The sequence below is a fragment of the Piliocolobus tephrosceles genome, chromosome 4 (genome assembly GCF_002776525.5).
Source record: "Piliocolobus tephrosceles isolate RC106 chromosome 4, ASM277652v3, whole genome shotgun sequence".
NCBI classification, from domain to species: domain Eukaryota; kingdom Metazoa; phylum Chordata; class Mammalia; order Primates; family Cercopithecidae; genus Piliocolobus; species Piliocolobus tephrosceles.
In genome coordinates this window covers 91,541,451-91,559,674 of record NC_045437.1, presented here as the reverse complement: position 1 = coordinate 91,559,674, position 18,224 = coordinate 91,541,451, and the positions used below count along the sequence as shown (strand labels likewise).

At 36.7% G+C, this 18,224-nt stretch overlaps 1 protein-coding gene across 7 annotated transcripts in view; it reads right to left on the bottom strand.

Moving 5' to 3' along the window:
• The window catches only part of SLF1 (SMC5-SMC6 complex localization factor 1), a 99,782-nt gene that overhangs the window by 63,650 nt on the left and 17,908 nt on the right, over window positions 1–18,224 (bottom strand). For all 7 annotated transcript variants that reach the window (XR_003309436.2, XR_003309435.1, XM_026454286.2 and 4 more), the window contains exons 5-7: window positions 9,609–9,771; window positions 3,119–3,262; window positions 1,163–1,309 (exon numbers count right to left, since the gene is read on the bottom strand). Coding sequence is in view for 5 of the 7 variants with exons in the window: in XM_026454286.2 (XP_026310071.1) it covers window positions 1,163–1,309; window positions 3,119–3,262; window positions 9,609–9,771 (454 nt within the window). In the remaining 2 variants the exon portion in view is untranslated. The remainder of the gene's footprint in view (window positions 1–1,162; window positions 1,310–3,118; window positions 3,263–9,608; window positions 9,772–18,224) is intronic.

Sequence of the window (18,224 nt, the reverse complement as noted above, 5' to 3'; positions counted from 1 at the left end):
ATGCCTGTAATCCCAGCTACTCGGAAGGCCGAGGCAGGAGAATCACTTGAACCTGGAAGGTGCGGGTTGTGGTAAGCTGAGATTGCACCATTGCACTCCAGCCTGAGCAACTAGAGTGAAACTCCATCTCAAAAAAATAAAAATAAAAATAAAGAAGCATGTACAACAGAATCTCATCCATTGACGGAGTAGGTGTACATTAGTAAAATATTTTGAAAAAAGTTGGACACTGCCCAGTACAGTTGAACATGCACAGTCTTTATGACCCAGCAACTCTATTCCTAAGAATATACCAACTAAGCTAGAGAAATTACTAAACATGTATCCCAAGAGGTATACAAAATAGTGTTCACATTATTCATAGCAGAATTGTTCATAATTGCAAAAACTTAACAATCACACACACAAACCAATAAAAAGAAGCCCAAAGGCTTATCAACAGTAAAATTGATAAAAGATATAATTGTGGCATAGTCAAACAATAAAATTTCATATACACCAGCAAAAGAAGTCTATAATAACAAACTATAAAATGTTTATGAATAGACAAAGCTAAACCATATAGAGTTAGAGATACACACACAGCTGTTAAAATTATAATGAAAAATAGGAAAAGAATTAACACAAATTCTAAGACAAGGATTACTTCCAGGTGAGAGGAACATTTTCTAGTATGCACTAGAAAATGACATAGCAGCTTGGGCGCAGTGGCTCACGTCTGTAATCCAAGCATTTTGGGAGGCCAAGGCAGGTGGATTACAAGGTCAAGAGATCAAGACCATCCTGGCCAACATGGTGAAACTCCGTGTCTACTAAAAAAATTACAAAAATTAGCCAGGTGTGGGGGCGTGTGCCTGTAGTCCCAGCTACGCAGGAGGCTGAGGCAGGAGAATTGCTTGAACCCATGAGGCAGAGGTTGCAGTGAGCTGAGACTGTGCCACTGCACTCCAGCCTGGTGACAGAGCAAGACTCCATCTCAAAAAAAGAAAAAAGAAAATGATATAGCAGGTCTTACAAAACTGATAATGCTCTATTCCTTAATCTAGCTATTGGATACATAACAACTCATTTTTATATATTTTTTAAAAGCTGAAGAAAACTGTTCTATAAATACTATATATATTAAAAATAAATAAATTATTTTTAATTTAGAAAGTTGTACCTGATTTTCATATGTATGACTTCCAAAGGTATTTCTCATTTTAACAAATTTCAAATCTTTACTGGAACCACTGAATTTTTCTTTTTTGTGATGTTCACTCGAAATAGAACCAACATTAACATCTTCATCATGATTTTGCATTTCTTTCTGCATGTTTGTAAAAGCAATTTAGTTAAGACTGTGGATTAAATATAGCCTTAACACAATCAACACAAGTCACAAAAGAAAAACCCATCCAGGAAAGTAAGTTTTGTAAAATATACATACAAGGTTAAATATAGTAAAGAGCCCTCTGAATTATGTAAGATAAAGCAGAACATAATTGTTTTCAGTTCATAAAGCTTTATAGTACATTAACATATATGCTGTAGTTTACCTATGTGCTTAACTCAGATTAAGGAGTATTAAAAATCATGTTGTTTAATCAGTATACCAAATAGGTATTTTTAAAAAAGGATATTTCTACTTGAATTTCACATACATAATTTGAGTCCTAAAAAGAACTCAAGAAGACATATATACAGTCATGCACTGCTTAACGATGGGGATATGTTTTGAGAAGTACATCGTTAGGTGATTTCATCACTGTGTAAACATCAGAGTCTACCTACACAAACCTAGATGGTATAGTCTACTACACACCTAGTCTATATGGTATGGCCTATTGCTCTTAAGTTATAAATCTTTACGACATGTTACAGTATTAAATGCTATAGGCAATTGCAACACAATGCTGAGTATTAGTGTATCTAAACATAGAAACGGTAAGTAAAAATATGGTATTACAATCTTATGGGACCACTGCCATATATGGGGTCCGTTGTTGACCAAAACATCACTATGTGTACATGACTGTAGATGTATTTTAACAATTTCCATTCATCTTAAATGTCTATTTTATTTTTTTGCCATGTTTATTCAAAACTAAATTTATTTTAATAACTCCATCACCATTTTATATTCCTCTCTCTATATAAAAATGCTATATACTGTGGTTTACAATGCATATTTCACAACAGGCACATCAACTCAAAAAAGCTTCTCATTAAAACATGCACATATAGCAAATTACAAAAAAGTAGTCAGAAGTCACATAAATATCAATATACACTGGAAGAGTCAGAAAAAATGCAAAAATATTTTAAGTTTGGAAAGTTTTAGCAAATCTTGCCATATATAATTTCTTAAGGAACTATGCAATTTTAAAAGTTCCAAATTATTCCTAGAATTACCTTTCAAAAGTACTTGACAGATATGGTAAAAACAATTTATTTTGAATTTCTTCCTAGTTATACATAAAACTTTTAGTTTAGACTAATAATCAAGTTAATAATTTGATAAATTAACCAAATAGACTGCTTCATAAAACACAATATGAAACGGAACATAACTGAACATTAGCTCTTCTAGAGCAGAACTAATAATGTCCTTTTTGTGGTTGCTACTGCTTTTTGAAAAGTTGTACTTGACAGCCACCATATATGCTTTCTTGAGGTACTTTTCATTGCTCCAAGTTCAAAGTCCTTCCTGTTTTATTGTTTTACAAGTTAATCAAACTAGAATTCATTTGTGTATTTTTAAATTTTATTCTATATAAATACTTGAATTTACATGAATTATAAATATATATTTTGCTCTCAGGTAAGAAAAATGCTTTATAAGACACACATGTTACCTAAACATACAATTTTTAAGTAATTACCATGTGTTGAGAACACACTATATATAAGGAACTCTGTATATTTCTAGACGCATACAAACATTACTTCATCAACAAGAGTTCCAAAGCAGAGACATAGGACAATTTCCTAACAGGTTCAAGTCATGGACTATCAACACGTGGTTCAAACACCAGCCTTCTGATTCCAAAATCTGTTTTTTCCACCATACTTTGCCTCTCAAAACAATTCTGTAAGACACATCAGAAATGTATGTTTTCCAGCCTATAAAGTTTACCTGGGTTCTATACATGGTCTCTTTTAAGGCACCTTTCATTTCAAGAAATCCTGCATCTTTCCTGAAATCTTTGTTTTTTTCTTCATTGCTATGTTCAGTCCAAACAGAATTGGTTTGGGAATCTTCATCATTCTGAATTTCTTTCTGTATGTATGTAAAAATGGTTTAGGCAATCATCTAACTGTATTTTCAATACTGTGTACATTTTATGGTATTCAGCCTTAACTATAATTACATAATACTTTGTTAGTCAAACAAGTAGGTAAAATGCACCCTCTTAAATCAAAGGATATTAAACATTGATAAAAATCTTTCAGGGAAAAAATTCTTAGAGCAAAGGTCCTGAATAATAGAGTGATTTCTGCATATCACAAGAAAAGGTAATACTTTGTTGATCTACTAACAAGTCATTTTTATGAACAACCAAGAACAAAAATATTTTATCTAGTCCCTGTTCAAGCTAAAGTTACAATCTAGATTTTACAAATCATCAATTATAGATAGACTTTTTCTTGGATTATTTTTCAGTTTTTTACTGGTAAGACTTCTCACTTGCAAGCATACCTCACACAGAGAGGAAAAGGTTATACAATACTTTTACTTGAACAGCAATGAACAACAATTATCTTAACGTAGCTCTATCTCAAACAACTAAATTTATCTTGTCAAGGAACCCAAACTTCATAATTAACTTCTGAATTCATAAATTAACTTCTAATAATTACTTTAAAATTTATTGCATATATACTTATACATATAATTCTGTTAAGTTTAGTAATATAAACAGCTGGGAGTAAAAGTGAGTTCATGACAGTTCCCAAAATGTACTTATGAGAGGCTGTTCAGGCTGGGCGCGGTGGCTCATGCCTGTAATCCCAGCACTTTGGGAGGCTGAGGCGGACGGATCACGAGGTCAGAAGGCCAAGACCATCCTGCCCAACATGGTGAAACCCTGTCTCTACTAAAAATAGAACAATTAGCTAGCCGTGGTGGTGCGTGCCTGTAGTCCCAGCTACTAGGGAGGCTGAGGCAGGAGAATAGCTTGAACCTGGGAGGTGGAGGCTGCAGTGAGCTGAGATCACACCACTGTACTCCAGCCTGGGTGACAGAGTGAGACTGCGTCTAAAAAAAAAAGAAAGGCTGTTTTCAGAGATTCACAATCTCTACCCAAAGAGACTGAAGAATCACAGTCTTCCTAGGGAACAATTATAAAAAACCAAAAATGTGTTAAGATCTCTAATGTGATCGTTAGTTCCCTCTCACTCACACTTGGCTTCCTATGTTAAAATGAGGGCTGTCCTTTTAGCAGGCTGCAATCTTGAAACCACAGAAAAATCCCTGCGAATAGCTGACTGAATTTCTTTTTCAGTAACTCAGAAAGGTGAAATTGAAAAGTAAGAAAATAAAGACTTTTCTCCCTTCCTATTCCTGGGACCAAAGAAGGTATCAACAACAATTTCTGTTAAGGGCAGCTTGTAGGTGGGGGGAAATGAGTTTCTGGCTTTAAATTTTACATGGTTGGCAACGGGAGGATAAATCCATAGGCTTAGGTCCTCAAAAAATGTCCAGAATACAGGATGAATTAATCCCATATACATTCTCATTACGGAGAATGCAAGGGAACATACCACTATCATCAGCAACAAGGCAAGAAATAAACTGTTTCTTAATCCTGAATATATTTACTTATGTGTCCATTTCAGATGCTACATATGAATCTGTAAATTAGGATATGTGATACTAGTACCCTATGTAAGTTAAGTATTTAAAAATCACAACCTGATACAGAAGGTATAACATTTGAAAGTTCTGAAATTAAATAATCTATTTTCGATACAGCTAAACAAATGATCCACATATATTTTTCTCTAAGCCACTAATACTTTGTCCAATTGGTGACTCTTATGAAATATAAAGAAATTATTTAACTATAAATATTCATTTTTATTCCTTATAAGTGGTCTTAGTGTCAACTTATGTACTAGGCATTGGGTTAGTTGTTTGCCTCCTTTTATAATCTAGGAAAGCGAGTCCAAGACTAGTATATTTTATACAGAATAGTGCTATGCACTAAAGAATAACTAAAAGCCTGCTTAATCAGCTACTTATTCTGTCATCTAGGAGTAGGGCAACACAGTTGTGGCAATGAGAGTTGGCTTTTGATTCTGATATTTGACTTAGTTTCCTATCTTTGGCTGGGTATAATTGATATGCTCTGGTCTCCAGGTCTTATTCCAATATTCAGCCAAAGCATCAGTCACAAAACTTGAACGAACTGATTAGAGCAGATGCATAAGAAGAGACAGATAAATCAAGAAAGGGAGTCCTTTGAGTGCTACTTGGTTCTTAACTTGTACTTACACCCTGATGCTTAAATAGCATTTCATAATCCTATGACTAGATATTCGTTTATGGTATCGATTACAGCATTTATTATTTCTTAACTACCTACAAAGAGACTAGAAATCCAATAATACTCAAAATGGGGAGACGAAAAGGATCTAGGAAAGGAAGATTTGAGGAAAGCAGCCTTAAAATTGATTGAGTGGTTGGCTTTAAGTTTCTGCTCTGATACATGACGGCTGTGGGATCTTGGGCAAGTTACTTACCCTCATTTTACCTTGAAATTTATCCCGAACAGTAAATGGAGTCATAATACAAACCACACATGAACATGAGGTTTAAATATGACTAAGCATGTAAAATGCTTAAAATACTGCCTGACCCATAATAGTCACTCAGTAACTATTACTCAAAGCAGTAATAGTAATAATTCTCACAACCACCAAAGCAATGCAGTATTAGCTTCTATACGCAAAAGGAGAAACTAAGGGACACAATACATGACTTTCCTATGGTCACAGTACTACATGATAAATCTGGATCACAGATCAGTTGATCTGGCTCAAAAAGTCTATGCTATTTCTGTTTTTCCTAATATATTCCCATAAGACTGCTGTAGTTCATTTTTTCTTTCTTAAGCAGTCAAGTTTTCAGTATTCCTAGGTAGCCTCTCATTTTTATGAAACCTTCCTTGGGCCAAACAATTGAGATATGTTAGTCATTTGTTCCTCTGCATTCCTGTAGCTTGCATAGTTTTACAAATGTGTGATTCATATGAATTGCAAGTAACAGTGTTCACGCTCTTCCTCTATCACTAATAGTAAGCATCTCAAAGTGTGATATATGGTCTTATTCATTTTCATATCCCTAGTGCATTGCATAATGCCTGGTACAGCTATGGTCTTCAATAAATATCTATAAAGCTGAAATAAATAGATTTCTAATTCCGGTACTCAGAAGCTTTTCAAAAAGTATAAGAGGGTTAAACAAAACTTTTTAAAAAAAATATTACTTTAAAAAAAGTGGGGGGAGGCCGGGCGCGGTGGCTCAAGCCTGTAATCCCAGCACTTTGGGAGGCCGAGGCGGGCGGATCACGAGGTCAGGAGATCGAGACCATCCTGGCTAACACAGTGAAACCCTGTCTCTACTAAAAATACAAAAAACTAGCCGGGCAAGGTGGCGGGCGCCTGTAGTCCCAGCTACTCAGGAGGCTGAGGCAGGAGAATGGCATAAACCCGGGAGGCGGAGCTTGCAGTGAGCTGAGATCCAGCCACTGCACTCTAGCCTGGGTGACAGAGCAAGACTCCGTCTCAAAAAAAAAAAAAAAAAAAAAAAACGGGGAGGGGACAAGGTCTCACTCTGTTGCTCAGGCTGGAGGGCAGTGACACAATCATAGTGCTAACTGCAGCCTCAACATCCTAGACTAAAGCAATCCTGCCTCAGCTTTAGAGTAGCTAGAACTATAGGTGTGTGCCACCACACCCAGCAGATTTTTAAAATTTTTTGTAGACATGGAGTCTTGATACGTTACAAACTCCTAACCTCAAGTGATCCTCCTGCCTCTGCCTCACAAAGTGCCGGGATTACAGAACCACCACACCTGGCTTGTTACTATTAACTCCACTCATTTTACATGGCAGCTCTTCTTGGATGACACTTCAAAATCCATCTAATGAGGATTGTAATATGATCTATATTGAAGAAATGAAAGACACTGAAATAAAGTTAACTTTCTAATTTCTTTTCTTCTGTGATCAGAAGTGATCACAATATGTCTTTCTTATTTGGACTGGTTATGAACTCAGCTGTTCGATTCAGAACTTACAAAACAATGTATTCTAAAACCAAATATAAGTTTGAGATTATCTGCTATTTTGGTTGATACACTATTGCTGTCCCCTACTATTTCAGCAGCCGGATATGAATGTTGTTAGAATACTGCAAAATAAGATTGTAGATAATGCACAGTATATGTTGCACTTTAAGCATTATTTTCCAAGTAAAAAAGAAAATTAATATACCTTTACTAATCTAGTTAAGAACAACTTTCGTACTGTTCATAGTTAATACTACATGTAAACTATTCAGAGAAGTCTATCAGATAGTGTGCTTTTGGTTGCAAATAATAGAAAACCAACCCAAACTAACTTAAACAACATGGAAATGAATTACCACGCAGAAGAGCAATGTGGTCTAATGGTAAAACAGTTTTCAGTTTCGTTTAATCCAGCAACTTCAGTAGCGCCAGGGTCTAGATTCTGTCTCTACATTCTGCTAACTACAGGGCTGGTTTCACCATAAGGCTAGTTATTTTCATGGTTAACCAGTAGTATTTCAGGCTACATTCTTCTGTGTTCATATCTAGCAGGAGTCAGCCCGTCAGTGGCTTTCTTCTCATTATGAGAAAGCAACTTCCTAGAAGCTCTTACATACCTCTTTTCCTTGCCCATTGATCAGAAGTGGTTCACATGCTCATTCCTAACTAATGACTGTTGAGGACAATGAGATTATCCATAGTCCAAGCAGACCCATTCCTTGAACTAAGGTCAAATTTCCAATATACATTGCTGCTACTCATTAGGGAAAGGCAACTACATAATGATATATTGCACGCATTTTTGGAAGACTCAAACATCTTTCACAAATTCTCTATTAACAAATATTGAATGAGAACCCATGTGCCAGGCTCTTTGCGAGGTGATCGGAATATAAAAATGGAAAAGACAGACATGACGCCTGATGACAAGGAGCTTTTGGTCTACATGGGGAAACAGACATTAACCAAATAATCAGTCAATTACTTAACTGTAATTGTAGGGAGTACCAAGCTAAATAATGCTATGAGAACACATAGGTGAATTTCACTGAGTAAGGGGATCAAGGAGGCTTCCCTGTAGAGTAACACTGTAACAGGAACCTGAAACATGAGCAGAAGGCAGGAAGACCCAGAGAGTGAAGGTGTAGTGGAGAATAACTTTTCAGGAGGAGAAAATATTTTTCGAGAAGACACTGAGTTAGGAGTAGCTTAGCTTATTTAAGAAACTGGGAGAAGGAGTTTTCATATAGCATAGTGAGCATAGATAAGAGTGAAGCAGGATACAATTGAAAAGATAGAAATGACAGGAATCCTGTGGGAACTTGTAAGCCATATTAGAGATTCAGCACTTTGTCCTAAGAGCAATGGAAAGCCATTGAAGGGCTTTACATAGATGAATGACAGGATGAACATTGTTTCAGAAACAGCATTTTGATTGCTCTTTCTGAATGAACTAGAACACACTAAAGGAAAAGGAAAGAGTAACTAGGAAATTAGAGTAAAAAGGCAGAGTTACAGGAAGAATAATCATAAGCCTATTCCAGGAGTGCTGAGGAAAGATGATAAACTCAGTATGATGTTAGTACAGAAGTGCAGAGGAAACATGGCAAATTCAGTATGAAGTAAGTATAGAAGGAGAGAAGTAGCTTGATTCAAGAAACATTTGTGATAAAATCAATAAGACTAACTAAGCTGACAGATGTGAGGAGTAAGGGAAAGAAAGATTTTAAGGGTAATTCCCAGATCTCTGACATAAAGTATTAGATAAAACATAATGGTATCTACAAGATGGGAAACAATGAAGATGATTTTTCCTATATCAAGGTTGTTTTTGGACATACTAAGGGTTCTCTTCTACCCTGAGTGCTCTTAAAATTCTTGTTTGCATATCTTCTGGACAGTTTCTTCTAGGGTTTGATGTCCATTCAAACAACTTGAGGAGCATTATCCAGACCAAGTAAGGAGGAGGAGGTAGGGGAATAGGACAGGACAGTTATTTATAAACCCTTAGAAATAGCTCTCTCTTTTCCAAAGGAAAAATAACCCCCAAATTCTCATACAATACTATATAATACTATATATTCTACTATTTTATTTATACTGACATTAAAATACTTAATGTTAAACAAGTAAGCTTCTTTCAAATCTATAGGAAGTATGCATGAATATTTAAGTAATTGACAGCCATTGACTTTAAAGAGTATCATTTAAATTACTATCAATATATTTTCAAAATTTAGAACACAACTGTAATATATATTTTACTATATTGGTATTTTATAAAACGAATGCATGAAACAAAATAAAATGTTTACTGTTTATTTTACTTACCTCTAAAAGAAAATCCCCTAGATACTGAATTGGATAAAATGGAGCCTTAAAGTTATCTTTTTCTTTCTCAGCTTTAATTCTTGCATTACTGGCAATCACATGAGTTATTCCACTTGGTGAACTTTTTGGTAAAATAACATTTGCCTTTCCAGCCTCCAAAACTCTAAATAAAAATGTAAATGGTATAAAAGTATTAGAAAATTTGAGTTTATTTAGTCAAATTATCTAAATTAATTATTTCTTAGGAGTATGAATGGACTTTTCTAATAGGGACTAATTTTCTTTGGGCAATTGAGGATCACAGAGAATACTGCAGTAATTTCTTAAATTATAAATTGTTCAGAGCAGATATTCAAGAAGTCATAGTAGTCTTTCTACCCATCCATTTCTTGATAAAGGAAAGGCTTTTAGGGATCAAGAATATTAAAGTATTCCCTAAGGAAAAGTCATGTCAATAAACCAAAAGAATAATGAAAGAAGTCTAAGAAAGCGGCTATCCTCAAAGGTAATGTACTCCCAAGAAAGTAATTCCGGACCACAAAATATGGAACCAGTTGCAAACACTCCTAAAAAGTTAGCTTTCAAAAAATTTTAGCCTTGAACTACTTACAAAAAACTTAGCCTTGATCTATGTTAAGAAATACATTTTATAAAATAAAAAAAACAAAATTAGAAAAAAACAAATTAAAAAATACATTTTACATTTAGACTAAGAGGACACACACAAGGAGAGACACACATCACAAAAGTTTCATGAAGTTCTGCTTCTGCTTAGGCTTTAGAAAGCCACAAGAGAGGCTACCACCTAACAATAAGAAAAAGCCAAATAACCTACAAAATCCTAACTTTTATTGACCCCATCAGAAAACCAAGGTAACAAGTCAACCTAGTAAGGTGATTTCTGAAGAGGGATAAGCTCTTTTATGAAGAGACTGGACACCCAAACTATTTCACTTTTGGCAGATCAAAGGAGCAACACATCTCCCATAAAAACATGTAAAAATTAAGTAGTTTACAAAATTTAGGGGCAACTATAGCTAGCATCACAGTTCAGAAAACTGGAAGTCTGTGACATAAGAGAAACCTGTCCTTGCTAGCAAGCTCTTTGCCACATGACTCCATTAAATGCTCATGAAAAAGACTAAGGGCAGGTGAGAAATGCAGGGAGCTCTCCTTGACAGCATAAGTGGGCCAGTGGTGACTGGCGGCCATTAACGGATAGATATAAAACCAGGTCCACTTCTCCAGACCGTTCTCTCATATAGAGCAAAAGCCTTAAGTCATCTGGGTAAGAAAAGACAGTCTTGCCCTCAGACCTAGGAAAAGATGTACTTCTTCTCTTGGAGGGGTAGAAATAAAACTTACCTGCCCTTAGGGAAGGGTTAGGAAAATCTGCTGCTGCCCAGTCGGGGAAAAATACCCAGTTTCTGGATAAGGGATAGTAAGCAAAAAACATTTTCCCTGAAGGAGCAGCAGTAATGTCACTTAGGTCCCAGATCTTGTATCAATACACAGCAGAGATCTAATACTGGAGGAGAGGCTGGAAACACTCTTGCCCAGGCCACTGCCTATATGTACAAGGCAGAATTTAGCTGCCATGGAAGGCTGATACACAAACGCTGAGAAAGACCCAAACCCAGGGACCAATAGTACAGAAAATGCTTAAGGGTGAAATCTGTCTAGCAAAACTGGGAATATATCTACCTACTCACACCCTTGACCTGAAGCTGAGTAACAACAGAGAAACAAAGAGTATGAAAAGAGACATCTTCTGTGACCTAGTAGTTCAAGGATTGCTGAAAGCTAGGGCAGAGCAGGAATAGTGATGAGAAACCCTCCAGCATTCCAGTCCAGTCCCCAAGATAAACACAAAGAAACTGGAGCCCACTGCTGTAAGCTGAAGTGATGCATTGATGGTGATTATAGAAATAACAATACTCAAATTCAGCTGTCTTTTCGTTTTCTGCTGCTATAACAGAATACTGAAGACTTGGCAATTTGTAAGAAAAATACGTTTTTATTCTTGGACTTTCAGAAACTCTAAGAGCATCTGACGAGGACTTTCCTGCTACATCATCCCATGGAGATAAGCGGAAGAGCAAGAGAGACCATGTAAGAGCTTACTTTTATAACCAAGCCAGTGCCATGATAATGGCATTAATCCCTTATTAAAAGGCACCATCTTCCAATACTGTCACAATGGCAATTAAATTTCAACATGAGTTTTGGCGGGGCAAGGAGGGGGGAAGGGAACAACATTCACCATAGCACTAGCTCAATAACTGACAAGATTAACTCAATCACCCATACTAACCACCTTACAGAAGAGGTGGGCCTACTTTTTGGATGCAAATATTATTCACATCAGCCTCTATCAATATTCTTGTACATATGATATCTGGCATGCAATAAAAAATACTCAACATACAAAACAGGCAAGAAGAAAACCAAACCACTGTCAAGAGAAAGGAATCAACAATATACACTGAAATACGACCCACATGTTGAAATGATCAGAAAACAACTTTAACATAACTATGACTGATGTGTTAAAGGAACTAATGGAAAAACTGGACAACATACTTGAAGAAATGAGGAATTCATTGGAGAGTTCAATGGAAATGGTAGAAATAAAAGGCATTATATCAAAGAATTTCTTTGACAAGCTCATCTGCAGACTGAATACAACTGAAAAAGGAATCACTGAATTTTAAGATTGGTCAACAGAATTATCCCAACTAAAACTTTTTTTTAAAAAAAGAATAAATCATGCAATAGTTATTGAAAATAATCAAATAAAAAGCATGCAATGGAGTTCCAGAAGAACAACATGAGGGAAGAAATATATAAAAAGATAATGGCTGGAGAGTATCATATTTAATAAAAAAACAAAAAACTCCACATACACAAGCTCAGAGATCCTCAAGAAAAATAAATCAATAAAATACACAAACAGCCCTGTACTACACATCATAATCAAACTAGTAAAAACCAATGGCTAGGAGAAAATCTTGAAGAAAACCAGGGAAGATGAAATGAAACCAAGAGAAGAAAAGAATGACAGTTGACTTCTCATCAGAACTATGTAAGCCAGAAGAAAATGGAACAGAATCTTTATAATTATGAATTAAAATGAAAAAATTGTCAACCCATAATTCTATATGCAGTGAAAATATCTTCCAAAATTAAACACCTTCTCAATTAAAAAATGAGATAAATCATTCCCAGTACACTTACATCATAAGAACTGTTAAAAGGAGTTCTTTAGGCAAAAAAAGTGTGATACCAGAGGAAAATCTGGAGCTACACAAAGAAACTAATAATGCCAGGAAACGGTAAAAATGAAGTCAAATATTGAACATATATTTCATTAAAATCATCTTAAAAGTAAATGACTAGCAAAAGTAAAATATTACCAATGTATTTGGAAGTTTATAATATAAAAAGGTCAACAATAGAAAAAAGGATAAAAAGAACAAATGGAAATACAGTTGACCTTTGAACAACACAGGTCCACAAAAGTTACACACCAAGTGTGTCTGCCTCTCCTGCCTCCCCGTCCACCTCTTTTGCCTCTGATACCCTTGAGACAGGAAAACCAACCCTTCCTACTCCTCAGCCTACTCAGCATGGAGGCAACAAGGATGAAGACATTTATGATGATCTACTTTCACTTAATGAATAGTAAATATATTTTCTCTTCCTTATTTTTTTTATACATATAACAAAATTTATGTTAACTGTTTATGTTATCAGTAAGGCTTCCAGTCAACAGTAGGCTATTAGTAGTTACATTTTTGGAGAGTCAAGTTATACATGAATTTTCAACTGCACAGGGGGTCAGCACTGTAATCCCACATTGTTCAACTGTATATTGTTTTAAGGTTTCTGCACTACATGCAAAAAGATACTATTTGACATTTCACTATGAACAGTTAAAGATGGACACTGTATATACTAGAGCAACCATTAAATAAAGAGATCTAATACAGACATTAAAGGAAACCATTAAAAACACTCAACTAGTGGAAAAGAAGTCAAGGAAAAAGGGAAAGCAGAATAAAGAAATGATGGGATGGCTGGGTGCAGGGGCCCACGCCTGTAATCCCAGCACTTCGGGAGGCCAAGGCCGCCAAATCACCTGAGGTCAGAAGTTCGAGACCAGCCTGGCCAACATGGTGAAACCCTGTCTCTAATAAAAATACAAAAATTAGTCGGGCATGGTGATGTGCACCTGTTATCCCAGTTATTTGGGAGGCTGAGGCAGGAGAATCATTTGAACTCGGGAGGTAGAGGTTGCAGTGAGCCAAGATGGAGCCACTGCACTCCAGCCTGAGCGACAGAGTCAAACTCCATCCAAAAAAAAAAAAAAAAAAAAGAAGAAGAAGAAGAAGAAAATAAGGTGAGATGAGAAGAAAATAACCAGCAAGGTACTAGATTTAATTCAATTTGTCAACAATTAAATGTACATGTCCTCAACAATGCAATTAAAGGCAGAAATCGTCAAATTACATTTTTAAGACACAACTCTAGAATGTCTACAAGAAACCCATTTTAAGTAAAAGAATGTAAAATGATGTACATGCTGATGTTTCTTAAAGGAGCACTAAAGTGGCTATATTAGTATCAGACAAATCCAATTAATATCAAGCCTGGGATACCTGCATAAATCACAGAACTTCATAAAAACTGTGAGAGGGCAAAAACAAACGGTCTCACTTTGACCCATCACACCTTTCCCTTACCCAAGTTGGCACAGTGCCACAGAGAAAGGATTCTCCAGGGCTCACGGTTACTACTGTCAGCAAAGAGAACTGGAGGCGGGCATCGCGCTTTTATAGAATTCTGAGATACATCTCAGGAAGTCCACTCGGGTGTCACTTCAAAGGGAGGACAAGGGGTAATGGCACAGCTAGACAACCTGGGGTCAGATAGAAACAAAGCAAGGAGGTGGAGCTCACAAAAACCAGTGCACAAATCTTGGTGGTGGCGTAACACACCTGCCATTAATGGCACCAAATCAGAAGTATCAGTCAACAGCATAGCACCTGCAAAGCTATTGTGGGATGCTCTACCTGGCACGAATTCCTAGACGGGCAGCCTCCAGGCCCAGCCTCAAACCCTACCCCATGGTCTCACCCAGGGCATGAGACACTCACCACACCACCAAGATAAGAAACCAGGGGCTAGTTATGCCACAACTGGGAATTTCAACAGCACTTTGTGCAGCCTCAACATTCATGCCAAGATTCTTCTTAGGAAGAGAAAGGACCATGACACTGCATTTCGGCAGAGTGGGGACTAGTTCTGCCATATGTGGGAGTTTAAACAGCATTCAGTACAGCCTTAACACACATCCAAAGACTCCATTCAGGGAAGGAGATGCCAACCACAGTGTATTTCAGTTAAGTACAGAGGCTAGTTCTGCCACACTCAGAACTCTGAACAGTGCTCAGCTCAGCTTCAAAGCCCACCTCAAGACCCCACCAAGTCTATGAGGCAAACTCCAGTTGTAATTTGTACTAAGCATAGCAGTTAGGCCCATCCATCTTAAGCAGCAATTCTACTTAATCTTGGAGTACAATCTGCAACCTTGTCCAACTGCAGATCTCAAATATTGGTATACCTAGCCAGGGAATACACCCTGACCCTGGCCCTGGCCCAACTGAAGGCAATTGCAGTGCCTAGCCTGCAGCTCTGCCTGATTGCAAAGCTCAGCCAGTGGTTTTGCCTAACAGCAGAGCCCAGCCAGCACAGTCCCCCTCCAAAATCAATGCAAAGGTAGCAGCCCAGCCATACAGAGTACCAGAAAGCAAGTTCTACCTGTTTGGAGTCATCACCAGCCCATACAGAATCACAAGCAGTGATCTCCCAGTGATCACTAAACAGTGAAATTATATCCCTGCCAAGGAACACCTGTAAAAGCTGGATGAGGTGGCTGTCTCCACAAATGAAGAGACCAATGCAAAAACTCAAAGATTACAAAGAATCAGGGCACCTCCAAAGAAATTTAACAAAGCTCCAACAATGGACCCTAAAGGAATGGAGAGCTATAGATCTATAGAAAGAAAGACAAAGAATAATCCCTTTAAAGAAGTTCAGGCCAAGCATAGTGGCCTATGCCTGTAATCCCAGCACTTTGGGAGGCCAAGGCAGGTGGATCACTTAAGGTCAGCAGTTTAAGACCAACCTGGCCAACACGGTAAAACTCCATCTTCGCTAAAATACAAAAAAAATTAGCCAGGCGTGGTGGCCGGTGCCTGTAATCCCAGCTACTCAGGAGGCTGAGGCAGGAGATTCGCTTGAACCCAGGAGAAGAAGGCTGCAGTGAGCCAAGATTATGCCACTGCCCTCCCGCCTGGGTGACAGGGTGAGGTTCCATCTCAAAAAAAAAAAAAAAAAAAAAAAAAAAATCAGTAAAATACAAGACCATACAGATTAAAAAATAAAATATGGAAAACAATACATGAACAAAACAAGAAGTCTGACAAAGAAATAAAAAGAATAAACAAAAACAAAACAGAAATTCTGGAGATGAAGAATATAACTACTAAAGTGAAAAATGCAACAGAAGGCTTCAACAACAGCAGGCTTAATCAAACAGAGGAAAGAATCAGTGAGTTCAAAGAATTTTCCAGTCAGCAAAGCAAAAAAACCCAAAAGGATGAAGTCAATGGGAATTATGAGACCTAATAACTGTATAAAATTAGGTCAGCAGAAGACAGAGGAAAGGAACCAGAAAGCATATTTATGGAAATAAGGCTAAAAACTTCTGAAATCTGGGAAAAGATGGCTACATCCAGGGACAAGAAGCACAGTGGTTTCTAATCAAATTTAACCCCAAGGAGTATACCAAGGTACATAATAATCAAATTATCAAAAATCAAAGACAAAAAAAAATTATGAAAGCAGTAGGAGATAAGAAACATATCACATACAAGAGTCTGAACATAATTACCAGTGGATGTGAAAGCAGAAACACTTCAAGTCAGGAAAGAGTCCTATGATATACTCAAAGTGATAAAGGAAAAAAACTGCCAATACCTTACTTACCTGGCTAAACTGTTCTTCGGAAATAACGGAGAAATTAAAAATTTCCCAAACAAATACTAAAGTAGTTTATCATGACAAGGCCTGACTGATACGAATTATGAAAGAAAGTTCTTTAAGTTGTATCAAAAGGCCACGAATCAATAACATAAAACATACAAAAGTGTAAAACTTAATAATCTAAGTAATGTAGAATCATATTCACAATATTCTGAACTAAAATGGTGGTGTGGGAAGCAATTTTATCTCTAGTGCAGTGGTTAATAGACAAATCTATCAAAACAACCATAGCTACAATTGTCAGGGGATACAAATTAGAAAATAATATAAATTCTGACATCAAAACACAAAATGGAGGAGAGTAAATGTGTAGAATTATTATATGTTACCAAAGTTATCAGTTTAACATAGTGTGTTATAAGAATAAAATGTTTTTATATAACTACATAGTAACCACAAAGGAAAATCTCTACTAGATACACAAAACATAAGCAGAAGGGAATCAATGCAAACCATTACAGAAAACCATCAAACCAAATAAATAAACTGGAAAACAAACTATAAAATGGCAGTAGTAAGTCCTTACCCACCGATAATTACCCCAAACATAAATGGATTAACTTCTCCAAACAAAAGATACAGAGAGGTTGAATAGATTGAAAAAGAAAAAAAAGAAAAAAAAAAAAAAGCCAACTATGTGCTGCCTACAGGAGACTAACTTCACCTCTAAGGACACACAGAGTGAAAATGAAGGGATGGAAAAGAATACTCCATGTAAATGAAAACCAAGAGAGCAGGACTAGCTACACTCCTATGAGACAAAATAGAATTTACATTGAAAAACTGTAAACATTGGCTGGGTGCGGTGGCTCAAGCCTGTAATCCCAGCACTTTGGGAGGCCGAGACGGGCGGATCACGAGGTCAGGAGATTGAGACCATCCTGGCTAACACAGTGAAACCCCATCTCTCCTAAAAAATATAAAAAACTAGCCGAGCGAGGTGGTGGGTGCCTGTAGTCCCAGCTCCTCGGGAGGCTGAGGCAGGAGAATGTCGTAAACCCGGGAGGCGGAGCTTGCAGTGAGCTGAGATCTGGCCACTGCACTCCAGCCTGGGCGACTGAGCAAGACTCCATCTCAAAAAAAAAAAAAAGAAAAACTATAAACATTATACCTGAAACTGCAAAACTATTAGAAAAAAACACAGGGGATAAACTATAGGACATTGGTCTGGGCAATATTTTTTGGATTTGACTCTAAAAGTTCAGCCAACAAAAACGAAAACAGAAAAGTGAGGTACATAAAATTAAAAAGCTTCTGCACAGCAAAGGAAACATTTAACAGAATGAAGAGGCAACCTGTGGAATGGGAGATAATATTTTCAAGCCATACATGTAAAACAGGGTTAATATCCAAATACAAGGAACTCAACTCAAAACAAGAAAACAACCCAATTAAAAATGGGCAAAGGATCTAAATAGACACTTCTCATAACAAGATAAACAAATGGCCAACATATAAATTTTTAAATGCTCTATATCACTAATCATTAGGAAAATGAAAATTACA